The following is a 20457-nucleotide window of genomic DNA, read 5'->3' as shown; positions in this document are numbered from 1 at the left end:
GTCTATTAACTGAAATATAATAGTAAAATTTATTTTCTAACCACATAGTATTCTCTTTATGTCTTTTTATAATTATATTTTATATATTTTTCCAGTTTTTCTAAAATGATTAACATTTCTATAAAGAAGAAAATAAAAATAGTTTTATTGCATTTAGAAATATAATTACTATTAACATTTCATTTTTTCATATATGCACATACATATATAATTTCCATCATTTAAAAAAATATTTGTTGAGAGTATGGTATGTCACCTGTTTTATCCACTCAACATATTTTGAATATTTGCCAAGTTAATAATTTGCCAGCAGTTAATTTTTTAATACCTATATAATTTTCCATTGTATTTATATACTCTGATTTGTTGTTCTATTGTTGAACATTTGATTTTACATATTTTGGTCATTTAAAAAAGTGTGAAAGACTGCTTTCAACAGAAATTCTTGCCTTTAGCCCAGTCGGTGTGGCTCAGTGGTTGAGCATCAACCCATGAACCAGGAGATCACAGCTTGATTCCTGGTCAGGGCTCATGTCTGGGTTGCAAGCTCAATCCCCAGTAGCGGGTGTGCAGGTGGCAGCCGATCAATGATTCTCTCTCATTATTGATGTTTCTATCTCTCTCTCCCGTCCCTTCCTCTTTCTGAAATAAATAAAAAAATATATACATAAATATATTTGCCTTTAATTCCCTTGATTCTAGGCTTGCAATTTTTGTTAGTCCCAAGCACTAAATTACCTTGTTAACTTGCTCTTCCTTTGCTTTCCCCAGATATAATCTTAAAAAGAAACTCCACAGGAATGAATTTTAATAAAAATGTTTAAAATATTTGGTGTGGGGAAAATTGTGTCTGGGCAGTCCCAAGGAAGGGGGGCAGATGGTTGCTTTTCTTCAGACGTTTCTGGACTGTTTGAGTTCTTCCATAACATATCTCAGAAGTAATGTCAAAGTATTAGTTTCCTTACCTTTAAAATGGAAATAATACATCTGTCTTAGGGAGTTGTTAGGATTAAATAAGTTAAAACTATATATAAAACATATATGCAGCCCTAACCAGTTTGGCTCAGTGGATAGAGTGTCGGCCTGTGGACTGAAAGGTCCCGGGTTCGATTCCAGTCAAGGGCATGTACCTTGGTTGCGGGCACATCCCCAGTAGAGGGTGTGCAGGAGGCGGCTGATCGATGTTTCTCTCTCATCGATGTTTCTAACTCTCTATCCCTCTCCCTTCCTCTCTGTAAAAAATCAATAAAATATATTTTTAAAAAATAAATAAAAGTGGTATAATAACACATTTTTTTAAAAAAACATATATGCAGTGCCTGGCACATAGTATCTGCTCAGTAAGTGTTATAGTAGTGGTAGCAGTTTCTGAGATCTAGAAGTAGTATGGGAGTAGTGAAAAATTGTATGACAATTGCTGCCCCCAGTTGTTGACCCCAGAATAAGATCACATCCTATCATGTATGGAAAAGCAACTAGGGGATCTATGATAGATACAGCCTGAAGTCCCCCATTTCTTTTGTAACTTCAATATTAATTTCACAGAAATGCAGAGTTCTACTGAACTAGGGCCTCCTTTGTTGTCTTTTGTGTATCCAAGTAGAGGATTTCTTTTTGAAATTAAAGGCAAAATTCTTTACGGTTATGAATGCCTCTTTTATTTCCATTAATTTCAATCCATTTTTCCCTTTGCTCTCACCTGTCTTTTCCTTCTCTTTTCTACACTTTTAATCATTGTAACAGACATTTCAGAGGCTCTGTTTGGGGAGTGGGATTACACCTCCTTCTGTCCCTTCAGCAGCCTCGGAGTCCTCGGCTCACTCCGCAGGAACGTGTTTTAAGTGATCACCGGACTCCTCTTTTTATGTGGGCAGGATTGGTGCTTTGATAGGCAAATGTGGCATAAATGTCCTGGGATAATAGCTGTTGAACAGAGTATTTTAATATGGAATTCTTTGAGGTTGTTTCTTTTCTGTAGCTATGTCTCTTTAATTCTAATATAATATTATTTTGTTTCTTGAACATATTTTCTTCAGATTCTCAGATACTTTACGAGTACTTAGATGTGATGCATCCGAGAATAAACAAAAACAGGCTGGGCATCTTAATAGTACCAGCACTTCAGGTAATTATACAAAAATAATTTTCTATGAAAATTTAAGGATGTTAAATCTGTTTTGCCTTTAAAATCTTAAATCTTACGTATTCATATCTACTGATCTTTTAAAATGACTAAGTTTCTATCCAAAATGAAAATTAAAGAGATATTTTAAAAAGCTTATTCACTAATTTTCATTTATACCATTTTGAAAAAACCCCTACCGAAGTAATATATTGTTTGTATTAAATGAACACATATTAAAATAAGACACCTAAGAGTTCTCTTCATCCTCTGTCCACAAAGGGAAGATCACTGTCAGTAGCTTTGTATTTAACCAGGAGGGTTTTTCCTGTATTTCCAGTAACTGGAGAGCATCTCATTCTTTTAATGGCCGCAGTTTCTCATGAAAAGTAGGTATTCTTCATTCCTATACTGAAGAACATACAGGGTTTTTTTCCTAAGATTTCCTACATAAACTCTCTAGTGAACTTTACACACACACACACACACACACACACTAGAGGCCCAGTGCACGAAATTCATGGGGGGGGGGCGGCGGAATTGGGGATGTCCCTCAGCCCGGCCTGCACCCTCTCCAATCTGGGACTCCTCGGGGGATGTCTGACTGCTGGTTTAGGTCCAATGATTTATCCCATGGCAGTCGGACATCCTTCTCGCAATCTGGGGCCTCTGGCTCCTAACTGCTCACCTGCTTGCTTGCCTGATCGCCCTTAACCACTCTGCCCTGCCTGCCTGATTGCCCTTAACCACCTCTGCCTGCCTGTCTGATTGTCCCTAACCGCCTCTGCCTGCCTGCCTGATCACTCCTAACCACCTCTGCCTGCCTGCCTGATTGCCCCTAACTGCCTCTGCCTGCCTGCCTGATCATCCCTAACTGCTCTTCCCTGCTTGCCTGATCGCCCCTAACTGCTCTCCCCTGCCGGCCTGATCGCCCCTAACCACCTCTGCCCTCTGCCTTGGCCCCTGCCACCGTGGCTTTCTCCAGAAGGACAGCTAGTCTATCGGTCTAATTAGCATATTACCCTCTTATTAGTATAGATTTTGGGCTATTATTATTTATAATAGTGAAAAACTGAAAACAATCTAAGTGTACAACAAAATGGGATTGGTTCCATAATATAAAATTCTCTGAAGTCATTTAATTAAAATTTATAAAGTCTAATATAATATGGGAAGTATCCACTTATGATGTTAAGAGAAAAAGTAGACTCAAATTATATGTTGAGGTATGATCACAAGTTTTAAAAAAATATGAATAACCTATTATATGACTAACAGTTATTTGAAGACATTGTTTTGGAGTTTCTCTTATTTATGCTTTAATATATTTCCAAATTTTTTCCAATCATGTATATTACTTTTGTAAGTGAAATACAGGCTTTATTTTTAGAAAAGTAGATTATTCTATCTTTAAATGTTGAATGGGATTGTAAATAATTTATTCTAAATTATTCCAGTAGACACTTAGATACAAAATGTAGCTGAATGTCAGTGCCCTGCATCTAAAGACCACCAGAGAACACACTGTGTTGAGCAAGCCAAGTGTATTACTGTTCACAGCGATGGAGAATGCACACCATAGGGAGCCACGGGGCATCTCAGTAAAGGGTGTTAGGATTCAGGCTTAAGTTAGGGGCTTTTGAGGAGGGCCCATCAGGGAAAGTTCTATGATGAATATTGAGAAATCTTACCTAGAAAGCAGGCAGACTTCAGGGAGACTAAAGCTGTAACCAGGTAAGAAACAGCAGTTAATTATGTTAGACACGATAAGGGTGTATTTGATCATTTCTTTGGCTTGGAAAATGTCCGTTCGTTTTGTCTGTGTTCAGACATGTGTTCATTTTTGTCTTGAATCATCATCGCCACAGAATGACCTCATCTGATGCTGAAGTTCTGTGAAATAGTTTATGATGAACAGAACACGAGGGCTGAGCTGTGGTGCCCAGCCACCTGGTAGCTACACCCAAGCCCACCTCATAGGACCAGGCAGCTCCTGGGTGTAAGGGACTGTGCTTCCTTATTAGAGTGAAGAAAGCAATTGATTATACATGCTTTTGGTAATCATTAGTTGACATTTGGCTTAATTGAGAGGTTTGAATTTTACCTGCTTGTAGGAAAATAAAAATCCATGACTGATTAAAAGGAACATTGCAAAAAGGGGAGATTGGGAACCAAGGGGGAGGAGGTAACCCAAAATTATACTAAACAACTTAAATCAAAACTTCTCAACTTTAACCATTATCATTTATAATTAATTTTTCTCTCTGTTGCAGTAGAAAACATTGAAGGTTTTCAGGCCTCGCCCTACCCTGAAATTGATCAATTTGTTCTTTCTTTGGTGAATAAAAATGGCATTAAAGGAGGTAAAGACAATCTTATTTTTTATTAACTGTTTTATGATAGAGTAAAAATGCCTTTAGAAACATTATTTGCATTTTAGGGATTCGGCGTTGGAACTACTTTTTTCCAGAAGAATTATTGGTTTATGACATTTGTAAATATCGCTGGTGTGGAAACATTGGAAGAGCCCACAAGAGTAATAATATCATGTAAGTAATATTGTTTATTAATAAGTTCTACATTTTAACCAATATTTTTAATATTTATAATTTTTAAAGTTAAAAATTGTCTTTATAATCTATATAAAAGGCTAAGTTGATTCGCGCATACGCGATACAATAAAGCTCTCCGTGGCGCCACACGCATGTGTTTCGATCTGTCATTGTCGATCGTGAATTTGGTTGACGCTTCTATTATAGAGAAAGGGTGAATAGAATAGCGATATTAAAATATTTCTTCTAATTAATTTCCTTTCAATGTGCACGAATTCGTGCACCAGGCTACTAGTTTAGTTATAATTCAATTTATATTTAGTTTGTGTTATAACATTTAATTTGAATATTTTAATTACAACCTTCCACCTAGCACCTATCATCTTCATTTGTACTTTACTTGGTAAAATAATCTCGTAGATAGTATAACCTTTAGAGGACTAAGGTAGGATGCAGTGGGGCTAAAAGAAATGAGACAGATGATGAACAATGGTGGAAGGTCTCTCTCCTACTGCAGGTGGCCCATGACACCTTATGGAAGCTAAAGTGCAATGGAACAATTTGGACAAGAAGGAAACTTCTCAGTGTTAGGAGTTGGAGTGCAGGTTATGTTTATGTGTTCAAGACACAGAATGGCATAGAAGGAAACCACTGTTTACTGAATGCTTGCTGTCCATGCCAGGCCCTGTTTTAGTTTTAGTTTCTTTTTAATCCCCTGGCAAAGGAGAGGAAGTAAAGGATGAAGTAAAACCAGAAACAGAATTTTAAACAATAAAAGGATATGGTTAGAATAGGGATAGAGTAGAAACCCAGTAGTTATGTTATATAAGAAATTGTGCTGTTTATCTATTTACTGTCAGAGCTGAGACCTCTGTATGTCCAGCACATACAGCACATGTACCAGACATGAGAACATGTCACACAGCAGCTGCTGGAAATCCAGAAAGCATGCTGGGAGCATGATTCTGTGCTGTACTGCACACGTAGCTTAATTCATTAAACAATTTCAGAACTATGCTCAACACACAACACTGTAACATAGCAAAACACAAAGGAAGATATCACCGCTAGTCCCTGAACCAGTGATAACTATGGTTATGGTTTTGGTGTATTTTTCTATGCATATAAGTTTACCAGAAAATTATCATCCATATACAGTATATGACCATCTTTTAACTTTCTGAGATTGTTGGGTTGCTATATCTTTCTTTCTGAAGGATTACCAGTATTATGTATCCATAATCTACTTTTCCTTAACTGTGAAATACACATAGAAGAGTGTACCATGTACATGTGCATTTTATAGACTAACACTTGCCACTGCTGCCCCCCACTGGAAGAGCAGAACTTGGTCAAACCTCAGAAGCATCTTGTGGGCCCAACCCCAATTTATTCCTCTTTGGACCTCAGAGACAATAGCTATTATCCTGAATTTTGTGTTAGTTTTTCCTTCGCTTTCTGAACATTTTTTCCATATGTATTTGTATCTCCAAACAGTATATCATTTCATCTTAGATTATTTTTAACGTTATGTAAATTGCATCCTTTGACTTACTTTTTGGTCAGCATTGCATTAGTGAGGTTCATCCATACTGCATGTAGCTGTTGCTCACTTTGCATTATTGTATAATAGGTCACTATATAAATATGCCAGCTTATCTGTCCTGTGGACATGTCGCTTTCTGTGATGAATAATGAAGCTACCCATGTGCTTATGCATATTGCCTAGTGCACACGAGTTTCTCAAAATATGTATCTGAAAATAGCTGCTGTCATAGAATATGCACATACTTAATTTTACTAGGTAATAATTATTTTCCCTACTGGCCATGCTAATTATACTCTCACCAGCAGTGTTTTCAGATTTCCTACTGCTCCATATTCTCACCAAAACTTAAGTATTGTTAGGTTTAAAACATTGGTTGGCTAATCTGGTGGGTGTAAAATATTGTAGTTTCATATGAATTTGCCTGGTTACTAGTGAATTTGAGGAGTGCATTGTCAAACCACACTCAGGAATCTGAGATTCCTACCCAGTGTCAAGCTTCACTGAAAGAGACAAGGAGTCAGAGGCACAGGTGAAGCAGACTGAGGCCGGGGACACCTGGCAGGTCTCCCGGGTCCTTCCTGCACTGATGCTCTCTGACTCAGGTTAAAAGCTGAGGCAGAGCCCAGCCAGTTTGGCTCAGTGGTTGAGCATAGACCTATGAACCAGGAGGTCATGGTTCGATTCCCGGTCAGGCACATGCCCAGGTTGTGGCTCGATCCCCAGTGTGAGGTCTGCAGGAGGCAGCTGACCAATGATTCTCTCTCCTCATTGATGATTCTATCTCTCTCCCTTCCTCTCTGAAATTAATAAAAATATATTTTTTTTTAAAAAAAAGAAAGCAAGCTGAGGCAGAAGTGAGCAGTCACCGCACACAGCAGGGAGCACTGAGGTGGTGAAACATCTACATGTTATAGTTACATAGCATGTGACATTCTCAGGGAACGGTGCCTCATAATCCATGGACTAGGTTTAGTTGCTGTATGCAGAAATCAGAAATGTCTTGCAAAGAGCATTCTGTGGATAAGGACTCTGCCTAGCAGACAGCATTGGTACAGAGGTTCCCAGACTTAGATCAAGGTGCCCTTAGATTCTTGGTAATTTCTTCACATTGATCCGAGGCCTAAGAAATATCTAAGTTCTGTTCGTGAAATAGTTTCAAACAGCTTCCAGGTTTTGCTCTAACAATTTGGTAGCTCTTTGAAAAAACAATATTCATCAATTTGTATTTGTACACATAGTGGAATGATCACCACAGTTAAATCAATGTCACCATAGTTACAAAAATTTTTTATGAGGAAAGCCTTTAAGATTTACTCTCTTAGCAACTTTCAAATATGCAAGACATCATTCTTAACCATAGTCTATGCTCTATGTTATATCCCCATGACTAACCTATAACTGGGAGTTTGCAGCTTTGACCCTTCTTTAATACAATCACTGTTAAGGGGATGTGTCCTCCTGAGCATCGCATAACCTCTTAAACACTGCCACCCCACCATTGTCTCCTTCCACATTGACGTTTATGGTTCTTTTATCACAGCCACACCAAAAAGCCCAGCACTGCAAACACAGGGCGCCAGGGAAAGGGTTGAAGGGTGATGCAATATTAAAGCCCCAAACTGCAAGCAGTTGCAGGGTGCTTGGCAGATATCCAGGCACCATTTCCCTAGAAAGATGTAAATGTCCTGTTTGCCGCGGGCTCTGGTCCCTGGGAACTGCAGCTTCGGTTGTTCCTAGGAAGTCTGTCACTGGACTGTCTATGAGGCAGTGAGGCTGGCTGGCCTGCATTTTTCTCTCCTGGGTTCATGTCTGACTACCCTGTGGTGGAATATTAGCCATTTATGTTTCATTTTTAAAACAAATATATTTTATTGATTTTTTACAGAGAGGAAGGGAGAGGGATAGAGAGTTAGAAACATCGATCAGCCGCCTCCTGCACACCCCCACTGGGGATGTGCCCGCAACCAAGGTACATGCCCTTGACCGGAATCGAACCTGGGAACCTTCAGTCCGCAGGCCGACGCTCTATCCACTAAGCCAAACCAGCCAGGGCTATGTTTCATTTTTTATGAAGTGTGGGACGATTTTACACTACTTAAATTTAGTCGTTATAGGATTGCTTTAGTTTGCTTAGTTTGGTATATTTCTATCTAGTATTTTGTCTACTTTACCAAAGTTTTCAATTTAACTAGCAAAAGTTCATAATATTCTTATATTTTTAGTATAATTTACATTTGTAGTTACATCTGCAATTTCTAATAACATTTGTGTGTATACCTTATTTATTTTTTAATTAATCTCACAAGAAATTTACCAATTTTCGCATTTTGGCCCTTTGTTAAGTTTTAAAAATTTTTATTACTTCCTGCCTTTTCTCTTATTAGGATTTTTTCTATTGTTCATTTTCGTAAATAAGCTTTGAAGATCTGTTTTTGTAAATAAGCTTTGAAGATCTGAAGTCCCTCTGTGATAACTTTAGGTCCATTTCACATATTTGAGTATGTCTTTTCAATTCCATTCAGTTCTAACCATTTACTAATTTCTACCATGATTTCTTTCTTGGGTCAACTGGTTATTTACAAGTTTTTTAATTTCTAATTATAGGTTTTTAGTAGCTATCTTTTTATTTCTAAACTTGCTTTGTGAAGAGGGAACATGTTGTATGAATGAATACTTTTCAATTTAGTAAGATTCACATTGTACCTAGCAGTCAATTTTTAAATGTTTTTAGCAGTCAATTTTTATAAATGTTTTATAAAGAGCTGCTTTTGATTATTTGAAGCAGTATTCATATATAACTATTACATCAAATCTGTTAATTGCTTTTTTAAATTTCAGAGAGAGGAAGGGAAAGGGAAGAGAGATAGAAACATCAATGATAGAGAATCATTGATCAGCTGGCTCCTGCACGCCCCCTACTGGGTATTGAGCCTGAAACCTGGGCATTGTGCACCCTGACTGGAAATCAAACTGTGACTTCCTGGTTCATGGGTTGATGCTCAATCACTGACCCACACTGGCTGAGCTGTTAATTGCTTTTTAATTATGTAATTCAAATTTCCTATATCCTTACTGATTGGTTATTTGTTGTGTCACCAAAAGAATGTTTTTTTTTAAATCTCAACTTATGGTAAAAGGTTTGTTTATCCTTAAAATGGTCAATTTTGCTCACAAGCAGGATGGGGCAAAAGTAGGTTTACAGTAGAGTATGTGAAACACCGAGTTTACTATTGTATTATTTTCCATATGAAAACTGTAAACCTACTTTTGCCCCACCTGTACTTTGAAGCTATCTTAATTGGGTACAGAATGGGAAATGTATTTTTTCTTGGGAGATGTATTTTTTTTGCCCGCAAGTCCACTTTGTATGATATTTTCGGCAATCAGTTTTCTTTTGCTTGGTGTATATTTTTTACTTTTTAAATTTTTGTTTTCTCCGTCTTTAAGAATTAGCATAGCTCTTATAAAGAGCATGTAGCTGAATTTTATTTTCTATCTATTCTGGCTATTAAGTAACTTTTTTTTTAACATAAAGGATTTTGGTTGATCTGAAGAATGAAGTTTGGTATCAAAAATGTCATGACCCCATATGTAAAGCGGAAAACTTCAAATCTGACCGTGAGTTATTAAATTTTACATTTACCACCAAGTGAAGATTAGATGTCTGTGTAAAACAGTTTCACCCTCTTTCCGATTCAGGTTTTCCTTTACCTGCTGAAATATGCCTCCCGTTTCTTCTCAAAGAGGTAAGTGCAGATTTTAGTTTCTCTCCTGACTAATTAGTCCTTGGTACAACGTATAAAAGCTATGAGTAGTGTCCAAACGTATTCAGTTTTTACACACACTGTGGGAAGCGAGGTGTAGTGCTGTTCATATCAGCGCACCGCATTCTTTTGCGCTGCTCCATATGTTAACCAGTCCCATGTGTGAGCAAAGTTTGTTTTGTTTCACAAAGTATACAAAAATACTCATCTTTGTGTTTCTTTAAACCAAATAAATCTGCAGGAAGAATTTCTAGAAGTAGAATTATGTCAAAGGGAATGTACACATTTTAAATTGTGGTAGATTGCCAAACCAACATTTTTCCTTTTAAAAATTTCTTACCAAAATAATTTACATTCATTGTAAAAAGTGGGAAAAATCATCCTCACTTATATATAGCATATAGCTGATGTAAATGTTTTGGTATGTATCTTCCAGAATTTGTATATCTTCCAGAATTTGTATCTGAGTATGCATATATATGTGTGTGTGTGTGTGTGTATATGTATACAATACACATATACATACACACACACATATACACACACACACACATATATCACATATATATATAGTTTTGATAGTTTTGTAAGCTTTTATTCCTAAACTATCAGAAATATTTTCAATATTACCAAATTACTCTCCACTTCAGTTGATGAGAGCACCTGCTAATGTTTACCAACCTACTACGCAAAAAAGTGGTATTTTAGTTGTTTTACTTTACATTTCTTAATTTAATAATGAAGTTGAACTTTTTTCAGATTTAATAGATTGCCTATAACTGTCCACTTTTCTTCTATGTGGCCTTAAGTACTCTTTTGCCATGTTATCTTCCAGACTTTTTATTGGTTGGTTCCCCACCACCCATCTATCAGCCTTGTCCTTGAGTGTTATGGTTAGAATAAAAGTTAGCCAATATAAGCTAAGTAAATGTTTAGAAATGTAGAGTCTCATTCTTGGTCTCTAGAAGCTGGACTAAATAGCTGGTAGCCAGAGTCTCTGATAAATTAATTTTTAAAAAATAAAAAAATAAACTGCCTCTAAGAGGAAGAATATCATCCTTGTTTTACCTGGAGTATTATTTTGAGCATGTTTATGGTTTCAGTGGGTCTGCTTATCTAGTCAGACCTCAAAAATGCCAGATGGAAGTACTGTTGGTATAGCGTTATCACTGCTGTATAAATGGTTTCGGTTTTAAACTTGTCATTTGGGGCTTCTATAACCACAGACCAGGTGGCTTCTGAACAGCAGACATTACTGCTCAGTTTTGGACGATGGGAAATCTCAGATCAAGGTGCTGCCTGATGAGAGCCAGCTTCCCGGGTCAGAGAGATGCAGCTGTTATGTTGCACCTGTTTCTACGTCCCACGTGACAGAAGGGAGGGTTCTTGGGGGTCTCTTAAGGGCACTAATCCTATTAATGAGGGCTCTACCCTCATGATGTAGTCCAGTCCCAAACACCTCACTTCCAAATAACATCATGTGGGGTGTTAGGATTTAACAGTCAATTTTAACAAATCTCTTGAAAGAAGGCTGCAAACTTCAAACCCTTCATCTCTTAATATTTAAGCATGTAGCTGGAGAATAAGAGCATTTTACTAAATTCAGAAAATTTAATGTTGACACAATACTATTATCTAATATACAATCCAGTCACATTTTGACAATTGTCTAAACTGTTTCTTTAAGTCTGTTCAGATAGATCTGCTTTCCAATTTGCCTTCAGCTGGGCTATCCACTTAAAAAAAAAAAATCAACCTAGCCCTGCTGTAGGCCGCCTGTTTTTATTGAACAGGATGTATCGTAGGAATTGCAGGCATTTCCAGTATGTTCTGGCGACAGTGGCAGCAATATTTGAACAAAGGAGTTCACTCTCAAGGTGACGGTATCAAAAACCCCACCATGTAGCATATTCACTTGGATATCTGCTGTACTGGTTTTATACCTTAATCCAACACAGGTTGCTCCATGAAATCATCACATATTCTGAATGAATACAGTGTTTTCTTCTATCCCGTCCTTCTCTTTGGAACTAAAGGAAGAAGAGTTTACAACACAGGAAACCATGGACGATGGGATCCAGAGCCTTCATGTGCCATCATCCAGCGCATCGTCAGGAGGTGTGTGCTCTGACCCTGACTGGGACAGTGGCCCTGATGATACTTATTTCTTGGAAGCTACTGAGGATGCTGAATTAGCAGAAGCTGCAGAGAACAGCCTTTCCAGTTATAATGGTGGAGTGGATGAAATTCCTGACGAAGTAATTGTGGAAGTATTACAGAATAGCTAATTAACCATGCACTTATAACCAGGTTGTAATTTGCCTGAAGACAGATTAAATTACAGTAACTTGTTAAATCTGTTAATATCAACTAAATTTTATCATTTTGCATTCCAATTCTTGGTTTTTACTGAAGTAAACCAGTTTTATTGAAAATTAGAGTCAGTGTACTTAAATTCAGTAGAAATCTCTTATTGATTAACCAAAGTTAGTCTGTATGCACATCAGCTAATTTTGCGTATTTATAGGTTAACTTATCACTCAGGACACTAACCTGGCAAGTTAATTATGTCCTCTCGAGCTACTGTACAGTCAAACTGGTGACACGGCCGCGCACCAGCCTGAACAACTAGACACGTTTACTTTCTTACATCTATCAAGAGTGTTGCTTCAGCAATAAGCAGGAGCTTTGGAAGGCAGCAGGAGCGTGGGACTCATCTGTACCCAGGCAGGCATGTTCTAGCAGACTGGTCTCATTTCTGGGCAAGGAGTTTCTCCAATTGATGGTTGATATTTTGCAGATGGCTTTCGGCTCCTAAGAGAGTTCTTTCTTTGAATAACAGCGCTGGGAGGCTGGATGAGTCATACTGTTGAAGGAAAATCATTTAGATGAACAAATACTAATAACTTTTATATTATAACCCTATTTGTTCCACACAGCTCAATGCCGATTTTAATAGAGCTAGCCATTAACTACTCATCTTTTGAGGTAGGATCATTCATTTTGTTTTAACCCATTTTCTTAGGACATAATTGATAAATAGGTTTCAAGGGAACTGTTCTGCAAGGCTTGAGTTGACCTCATACCAGACCAGTTGTTCAAAGAACTGTGGCCTTTGAATTATGGAAACAAGTCGCTAGATCTCATCCTGTGTAAGGCAGATTTACTTTCACTGTAAGAACCGATGGAATGAGCACTCCAGGCTCATAAAAGTGAAAGTTCATGAAGGAAAAAAGCCATCACCTGGAGAAATTACTTACTGGGAAGATCAATTGAATGTCTTAAAAGTTGCCAATCCAAATTTCTTAATGATTAAAAAAATTAGAATACAAACCCAAAATAAAATAGAAAAAAACCCAACTCTTGATTTTTTAATAATTAACAAAGCCAAACTTCATGTTGTAAACTGTATCTATGGGAGAGGAACTAAATTCCCCTTACAGAATTTTATAATTATGATTGTTGTTTAATGTGATTTTCTGAGACATGAAAATTAAGCAGAAAAGCTGCCAGACTATACCATTCACATAATAATGGAATTAAGTTACATATTTGAGAACCTAAGGTGTTCGAGCTACCAGGAGGCACCTGCTGTCAGGGAGGGGTGAAGGGGAAGAACTAACATTTGGTTAGAGCTTTAGTTTAGGAAAAGAGGTAAGATATATACCCAAGTAACTATACTCTATAAACAAAAAGGACAGGTGCTACAACAGAAACAGAGGAATGTATTCAAACAAGGTAGAGTCACTATCTCGGTTTCAATTTCTCCACGTTTAGTAGCTAAATCTCCAAGTCCATATGACAAGCTTTAAACTAGTTGGGTACTGTCACAGGAAAAGATAACATAAAAATGTTCTATTTCCAGATCTTTAACCTAGAAATAAACCTTACTGTAGGAGGATTAACTTTTAGACCAGTGTCAAAACCTAAAATTGGACCTGGCTGGGTGGCTCAGTTGCTTGGAGTGTTGTTCCATACACCAAAAGGTTGCAGGTTCAATCTCCGGTTGGGACACGTAAGGGAGGCAGTTGATTGATGTTTCTCTCTCCCTTTCTCTCTAAAAATCAATGAATATGTCCTTGAATGAGAATTAAAAAAATACAAAAACCTTAAAATTGGATTTAGAAGTGAAGAATAAAATATGGTCATAAGCTATATGTACATGATACATATAAATTTTCTTTCTGAAACTTAAATATTCCTATTAATATGAGCTGATTCTCATAACAGTAGCAAAGTCTGCAGCAAAAATCCAGAAGCAACTATAAAATTTATTAAAACAATCTATCACACTTCTATATTTCCTTTTTATGTTTTTCAACTTCTAATATTACACCTACCATTTTATGGGATAATGACTTGTTTTTCAAATAAAAAAACATCCTACAAACAGGCCTGTCTTTAAAACATGTCTGGGTGGTCTTATAACAATTACAATAAAGCCTAGTTGTTCATTTGAAATTTGTACAAACAGGTTACTTCCCTGAATGGGATTTGGTTCTCTGAAATGTAAATCTCTCTATATAAAAGCCTAATATGCAGTGTCCCCTCAGGAGTTTGACCGCTTGCTATGATGTGCGCTGACCATCAGGGGGTGGCATGGAACAAAGGCAGGCCCCGGCCGGCACTGCAGCCGGCAGCCGCTTAGGGACCCTACCTGTGTACAAATTTCGTGCACTCGGCCTCTAGTACCTTTATAAAATAGGTGTTTCAGGAGCCTTCTCTACTCCTCTAGCCTTAATTAAATAGCTAAAGCAGCAATGATCAAACACATTTTCAAGGATTTAGAGCGATGCTGTTTTGAGTAGACTGTTATGTTGCATCTACGTTTCTCAAGTCCTCGTAGCTTCTGGTACTCACATGCAAGGCCAGCTTCTGAAGCACAGTGAAAAGTAAACAGAACTTACCGTTTCCTTTACATTTGGTTGTCTCTCCTGAATATTTGAATAATCTTGATGAAGCTGCTTTAAATTAGATAAGAAACATGCTGCATTCTTCAGAGAAGATTTTCTCTCCTTAAGTTCATCATATTTTGTTTGTAGTTGTTTCAGCTGTGGTTCTAAACTAAAGCAAAAAAAAAAAAATCACACAAAAAGTTTCCCTAAAAATAAATGACATAGAATAGTAACAGTCTACATAAAGTGTATGAGCCTGAGTTGTAGATATACTGAGCGAAGTTAGAAAAAACAGGGGTGGTGGACTGGATAGTTTAAGGCATGTTTGGCTCTGAAATTATGAATGTGTGAAAGATTCTAGATTTTCTGTTTAAAACTCTGAAATATGATGCACAATGAAGTCCACAGAAGAATATGCCCTATATCAGTAGTTGCCAATGTGTGGTCCGGAGACCACTGGTGGTCCGTGAGGTCTGACAGGTTGGCGACCGCTGCCTATATAGCCTAAAACTCATTTTTAGGGTCTTGGGAACTATGGGATTAAAAGCCTCAGGCAGGAATAGACAGGCAACAGCAAAAGCATGGACAAAAAGCCTTCTTTTTGCCCTATCACAATCTTGTCCATTTCCAAGGTCCAAAAATACCAAGGGGGGGGGGGGGACTGCCCCCGTGCCTTGGGAAACGGCTTTCTCTTGGTGGCTTACTTCCCAACGCTTGGGAATGGATCTGCACGAGTGTCACCACGGTACATGCGGCGACAGTACCGACAGTACGTCAACAACTGTGAACACACAGCACTTCCTGTATATTTATCCATTCGGTTCTCACAACTCTGTGAGGGGAAGGTCTTATGCTTATTTACAAATGAAGGCGCGAGGCCCTGGGAGGTTAAGTAACCCGCTCACGGTTGTGCAGCCCGTAGGTGGCAGAGCCTGGATTCAAACCCAGGCAGTTTGGTTCTGGAGTCTGTGCAGCCCAGGATGAGTTCTGATGGCAGATCAGTGCCGATCCTCCTTTGCTAAAAGCTGCTCCGGTTCTGCAGCTCCTGAGCTCCAGGCAAACCTGGGGTTCACGCAGCCCAGCAGCAGATTTTCTAGCCCATGGACAGGTCCCAGTCCCTCTAGGTAAGTCCTCAGGCTTCTGACGTTCTCTTACCAAAGCAGTTCATCCTGGACTTCAACCAAACGCTGCCTTTTCTTTTCAATATCTGAAATCGTCTAAGTAACACAGAAATTCCTTTGTTAAATTAAGTTCACAAATATTTGAGTGCCACCAAGTATACTGTGGTACAGTGGAAGTACAGTGGGAAACAAGACCCCATTCTTTCCATCGTGGAACTTTTCGGGAAAAGAGACGTTACATACAAACAGTATGTGATTACAACTTCTGACCATGTGCTCTGAAGGGAAGCAGGGAACTCTGGGAGAAGAGCAGGGCTATTTACTCCAGAGCTTCACTGAGACAGAGAAGTTTCGGTTTTACCTAGGCACACTAGGAAACATTGGAACGGGTTGGCAGGGTCGGGGTACACTTTTAGGAAGAACATTTCAGTATAATCAACTTTATTCCTGTAGCCAGCACTTTGAGTGACTACGTAATACTCCACTGCTGGGCATTCAGACTGTTCCCATGTACAGGCAATGCAGAGTTGACCAGAGATTAAAACGATAGGATAAAACAGGAGCAAAGCCTTGTCATCACTGGCAGGAAAAGGTGTATGTTTCCAACCCATTTCTACCGTAAAGGCAGAGGGGCAGCTGCTCTTCCACTCCCGATTCATGCAAGTTTAGAGCCAGAACCTCGGGGTCACTGGGTCCATAAACAGACGGGGCCTAGGCTCCTGGCTTTCCTCCTGGCACACCTGCTGGTGGACATTTTCAGGCAGTGCAACACTCGAGCAGCCGAGCCAGGACAGGAAATGAGCTCTCCTCACCCTCAACCCGTGTTCTCCCAGGCTGTCACCTGGGATTGTGGGGCAGCTCTTTACTCTAAAGGCTTTGCTTGTTCACATCCACGAAAGTGATAAACATGCATTACTCAGGCCTTACCCATTTGGGGCTTCATAGCCCTTTCCCTTCCTTAGCGTGCACTAACAGTACTCAACCACAAGACCAGCCAGATAAAAGCCAGACTAAAAAGATAAACACCTTATACACATGGAAGGGCATAAAACCCCGGCAAGTCTCTACTCGGCGACATGAGCTGCTAATCACAAGTGATTTACCTTAGCATTCCTCCTCCTCAGAGTTTTCAACATCTGGACTTCCGCAAGCTACACGAAACAAAATATCCGCATGACATTTTCCAAAATTAAATGTTAGTTTATAATATAATCACATTTATTTTAACACATGTGAAATACTGCTAATTCCCACACTGCCAGCACATGCAGTCCTTCCACGATATCTGTATGCTGCCTCGGGACTAGTAAAAAAGATTCAGACCAGAAAATGTGTGTCAGTGAACTTACCATTCTGATGAGTTCTTCTTTCATACTAGAATGGAATTTGCCGACTGCTTCCTGGCAAATTTTAGATTCTATATTTTGTCTGTAACAGAATTTTTTTAAAAAGGATCAAACTAGGTATCAAAGGATTGTGAAAGAGTGTGTTTCCTTTGCTTATCACATCAACACAATTTTACATAGAGCATTTTGAATATCTAGGACGGCATGATCAGTCCTTCTCAGGCTTAAAAATACTGGGAATGTCTCAACAAAAGAACAGGAAACACTTTTCCCTAAACCCTCGGGTATGTGGTCAGCTGCACATCCTGACCCTGGCCATGTCTGCAGGTGATGCCACGTGATGTGGACATGTGGTCTTCCTGCCCCCGATCCAATGACCAGCAGACTTCAGCCCCTACCTGCCTGCCTGCTAATAGCTGGAGGACTTGTGTAACACGTCTGGACTGACCAACAAGTAAGGAACCAAGAGCCAGCTGTCCATTCTTGGAAAACTATAAAGCGGACCCTGAAAAAGACACTGACTCAGGACCTGGGACGAGAGAGAAGAGCCCAGTCTCCCAGCCTGGCTTCCTCATGGCGAGTGGCAGACGCACAGGGACCGAGTCAGCAGCCGACACGGCCAGGCTGCGGCTGCCCCCTGCTCGGCCTGGGCACACAGGACGCTATCTAGTGCCCTTGTGATTCTTCAGAAGCGATGAGTGCACAAGAGCAGGCTGCATCTTTCAGTACAGACCTTTGTATCAAAGTTCTCATGAAATGCGTGTTTAGTATTTCTAGTGGCATCAGCAAGACAGTGAAAGAGGAAGCCCCAGACCTCATTCCCCACAGGGAAACCAATTTAGCAGCTCTATCAGGCCCCAACGCCTTTATGTGCATTCCCAAAACCACTTAAAGAGCTGCAGTCTGCCAGGCAAGTGCAGGAACAGCCACACGGAAACACTTTCAATAATGACATAACCACACAGTAGCCAGAGGCCTTGAACACTGACCCGACGGGAACTGAGAAACCTTTACAAACACCCCACCCAAAGCGGCAGAACACGTCCTTCTGCAGCGCACAGAACATGCCCATGACATCCCACATGTGAGGAGACAAAATAAGTCACCAGTTCAACAAGATGAAAATCATACCAAGTACTTTTTCAGACCACAATGGAATAAAACTAGAAATCATTAGCAAAAGGAAAATTTAAAAATATATGGAAATTAAACAACACAGTCTTGAACAATTAATGGGTCAAAGAAATATCAAGGGAAATTTAAAAATATCTTGACACAGCCATAGCCAGTTTGGTTCAGTGGATAGAGTGTCAGCTGGCAGACTGAAGGGTCCTGGGTTTGATTCCGGTCAAGGGCATGTACCTCGGTTTCAGGCTTGTTCCCCGGCTCTGGTCGGGGTGTGTGCAGGAAGCAACCAATCCATGTGTCTCTTTCACATCGATGTTTCTCTGTGTCTCTCCCCGTCCCTTCCACTCTCTCTAAATATCAATGGGAAAATATCCTCAGGTGAGGATTAACAAAAAAACAAAAAAAAGAAAGCCTCACTATTTAAAAAGATGGGTATCACCAGTTCATGAGATTTGACAACATATTTGAAATAAAATAGGTTAATACAAAAATATAAACTAAAAAGTCACATATTTGGATATAAACATACTACTAAATAATTCACAGGGTTAAAGAAAAATTATCATGGAAGTGTAAAAATCTGTAAAACTGAATAATGAAAATACTACATATCAAAAGCTGTGGGATAAGCAAAAGTGGTGTTCAGGGGAAACCGGGTACACACATCCCATCAACACTTACTTATACTCGGGGAGGGTTTCCTCAAATGCTGACAAAACAACATCTAAGTCCATGATGTCACTGCTTTGCTTTCCTTGTAGACACCAAATACGTGCACAGTCAGACATACCTAGAACATTAAGATAAACCAATGTTGTATGTGGCTTATCAATAATTTGGCTCTAGTCCAGGGCTCTGCAAGCCTACAACAAAAATCATCCCACCAACTGCTCACTAGCTGCAGTTGAAGCAGCATATGGAGGAGACATACCCACTGCTCCTGCCCCAGCGCAGGTCCCAAAGCTCCGTCTATACCATCACCCTAACTCAGTGGTTCTCAACCTTCCTAATGCCGCGATCCTTTAATACAGTTCCTCATGTTGTGGTGACCCCCAATTTCATTGTTACAAACTGAACATAATTAAAGCACAGTGATTAATCACAAAAACAATATGTAATTATATATGTGTTTTCCGATGGTCTTAGGCGACCCCTGTGAAAGGGTCGTTCGACCCCCAAAGGGGTCGACCCACAGGTTGAGAACCGCTGCCCTAACTGCTGTCTCAGTGGTTCCCCATTTTCACTTCCGATAAAGCAGCCCGAAGCACCGCTGCCTGTTCATCACTTTGCTGTGCCTTTATTTAATCGTCTAGCACCACTGGTCCAGAGCTCTTCTCTGTAGCCATACTTTCTTTTTTACTCTACTTAATAGGCCACCTCTAGATCTCAAACAGATGCTTAGTGTACTGATTTAGACACTTGTAGTTATATATACACTAGAGGCCCGATGCACGAAATTCGTGCAAGAGTAGGCCTTCCTTTCCCCAGCTGCTGGCACCGGCTTCACTCTGGTACCCAGGACCCAGGCTTCCCTCTGGCTGCCGGCACATGGGCTTCCCTCACAGAGGGAGGCCCCACCTACCGCCATAGTCTGCCAGTTCGTGGCCTGGGCCTCCCTTTGGGGCGATCGTGGAGCCCCCCGATTGATTGCCCCGCCAGCTGGTGGCCCGGGCCTCCCTCTGTGGGGCGATCATGGGACGATGGCCAGGCCCCCGACCAATCACATTGCACCTGCCTTGGCTGGCCAGGCGCCAGTGGGTGTCATAACATGGTCACTCGGATGGTCGTTCCGCTGTTCAGCCATTCGGCCGATTTGCATATTGTGCTTTTATTATATAGGACTAGTGGCCCAGTGCACGAAATTCACGCGGGGGGGGGGGGGGTGTCCCTCAGCCCTCTCCAATCTGGGAGCCTTCGGGGATGTCTGCTGGTTTAGCACCAATCACACACCGGCAGTCGGACACCCTCTCACAATCTGGG

General features: G+C 39.8%; 2 protein-coding genes across 10 annotated transcripts in view; one reads left to right on the top strand and one right to left on the bottom strand.

The window, feature by feature from the left end:
- The window catches only part of PRIMPOL (primase and DNA directed polymerase), a 37991-nt gene extending 25710 nt beyond the window's left edge, over positions 1 to 12281 (top strand). For 7 of the 9 annotated variants that reach the window (XM_023757194.1, XM_023757193.1, XM_023757192.1 and 4 more), the window contains 6 exons: positions 2037 to 2125; positions 4396 to 4485; positions 4563 to 4671; positions 9759 to 9841; positions 9923 to 9969; positions 12024 to 12281. In XM_023757194.1, the coding sequence (XP_023612962.1) occupies positions 2037 to 2125; positions 4396 to 4485; positions 4563 to 4671; positions 9759 to 9841; positions 9923 to 9969; positions 12024 to 12275 (670 nt within the window). In that variant the 3' untranslated portion in view covers positions 12276 to 12281. The remainder of the gene's footprint in view (positions 1 to 2036; positions 2126 to 4395; positions 4486 to 4562; positions 4672 to 9758; positions 9842 to 9922; positions 9970 to 12023) is intronic. The other 2 variants (XM_023757190.1, XM_023757198.1) reach the window with 1 other exon arrangement.
- CENPU (centromere protein U) overlaps positions 11478 to 20457 on the bottom strand; it is a gene marked incomplete at its 5' end in the record, with an annotated part of 19737 nt that continues 10757 nt past the window's right edge. The window contains 7 exons of the mRNA XM_014459109.2: positions 11478 to 12853; positions 14895 to 15051; positions 16038 to 16099; positions 17107 to 17154; positions 17353 to 17431; positions 19159 to 19267; positions 20060 to 20156. Of these exons, the coding sequence (XP_014314595.2) occupies positions 12740 to 12853; positions 14895 to 15051; positions 16038 to 16099; positions 17107 to 17154; positions 17353 to 17431; positions 19159 to 19267; positions 20060 to 20156 (666 nt within the window). The remainder of the gene's footprint in view (positions 12854 to 14894; positions 15052 to 16037; positions 16100 to 17106; positions 17155 to 17352; positions 17432 to 19158; positions 19268 to 20059; positions 20157 to 20457) is intronic.

Source organism: Myotis lucifugus, unplaced genomic scaffold (assembly GCF_000147115.1).
Source record: "Myotis lucifugus unplaced genomic scaffold, Myoluc2.0 scaffold_102, whole genome shotgun sequence".
Classification (NCBI taxonomy): domain Eukaryota; kingdom Metazoa; phylum Chordata; class Mammalia; order Chiroptera; family Vespertilionidae; genus Myotis; species Myotis lucifugus.
Note: the sequence above shows the minus strand (reverse complement) of the source record. Positions and strands in the feature narration are given on the sequence as shown.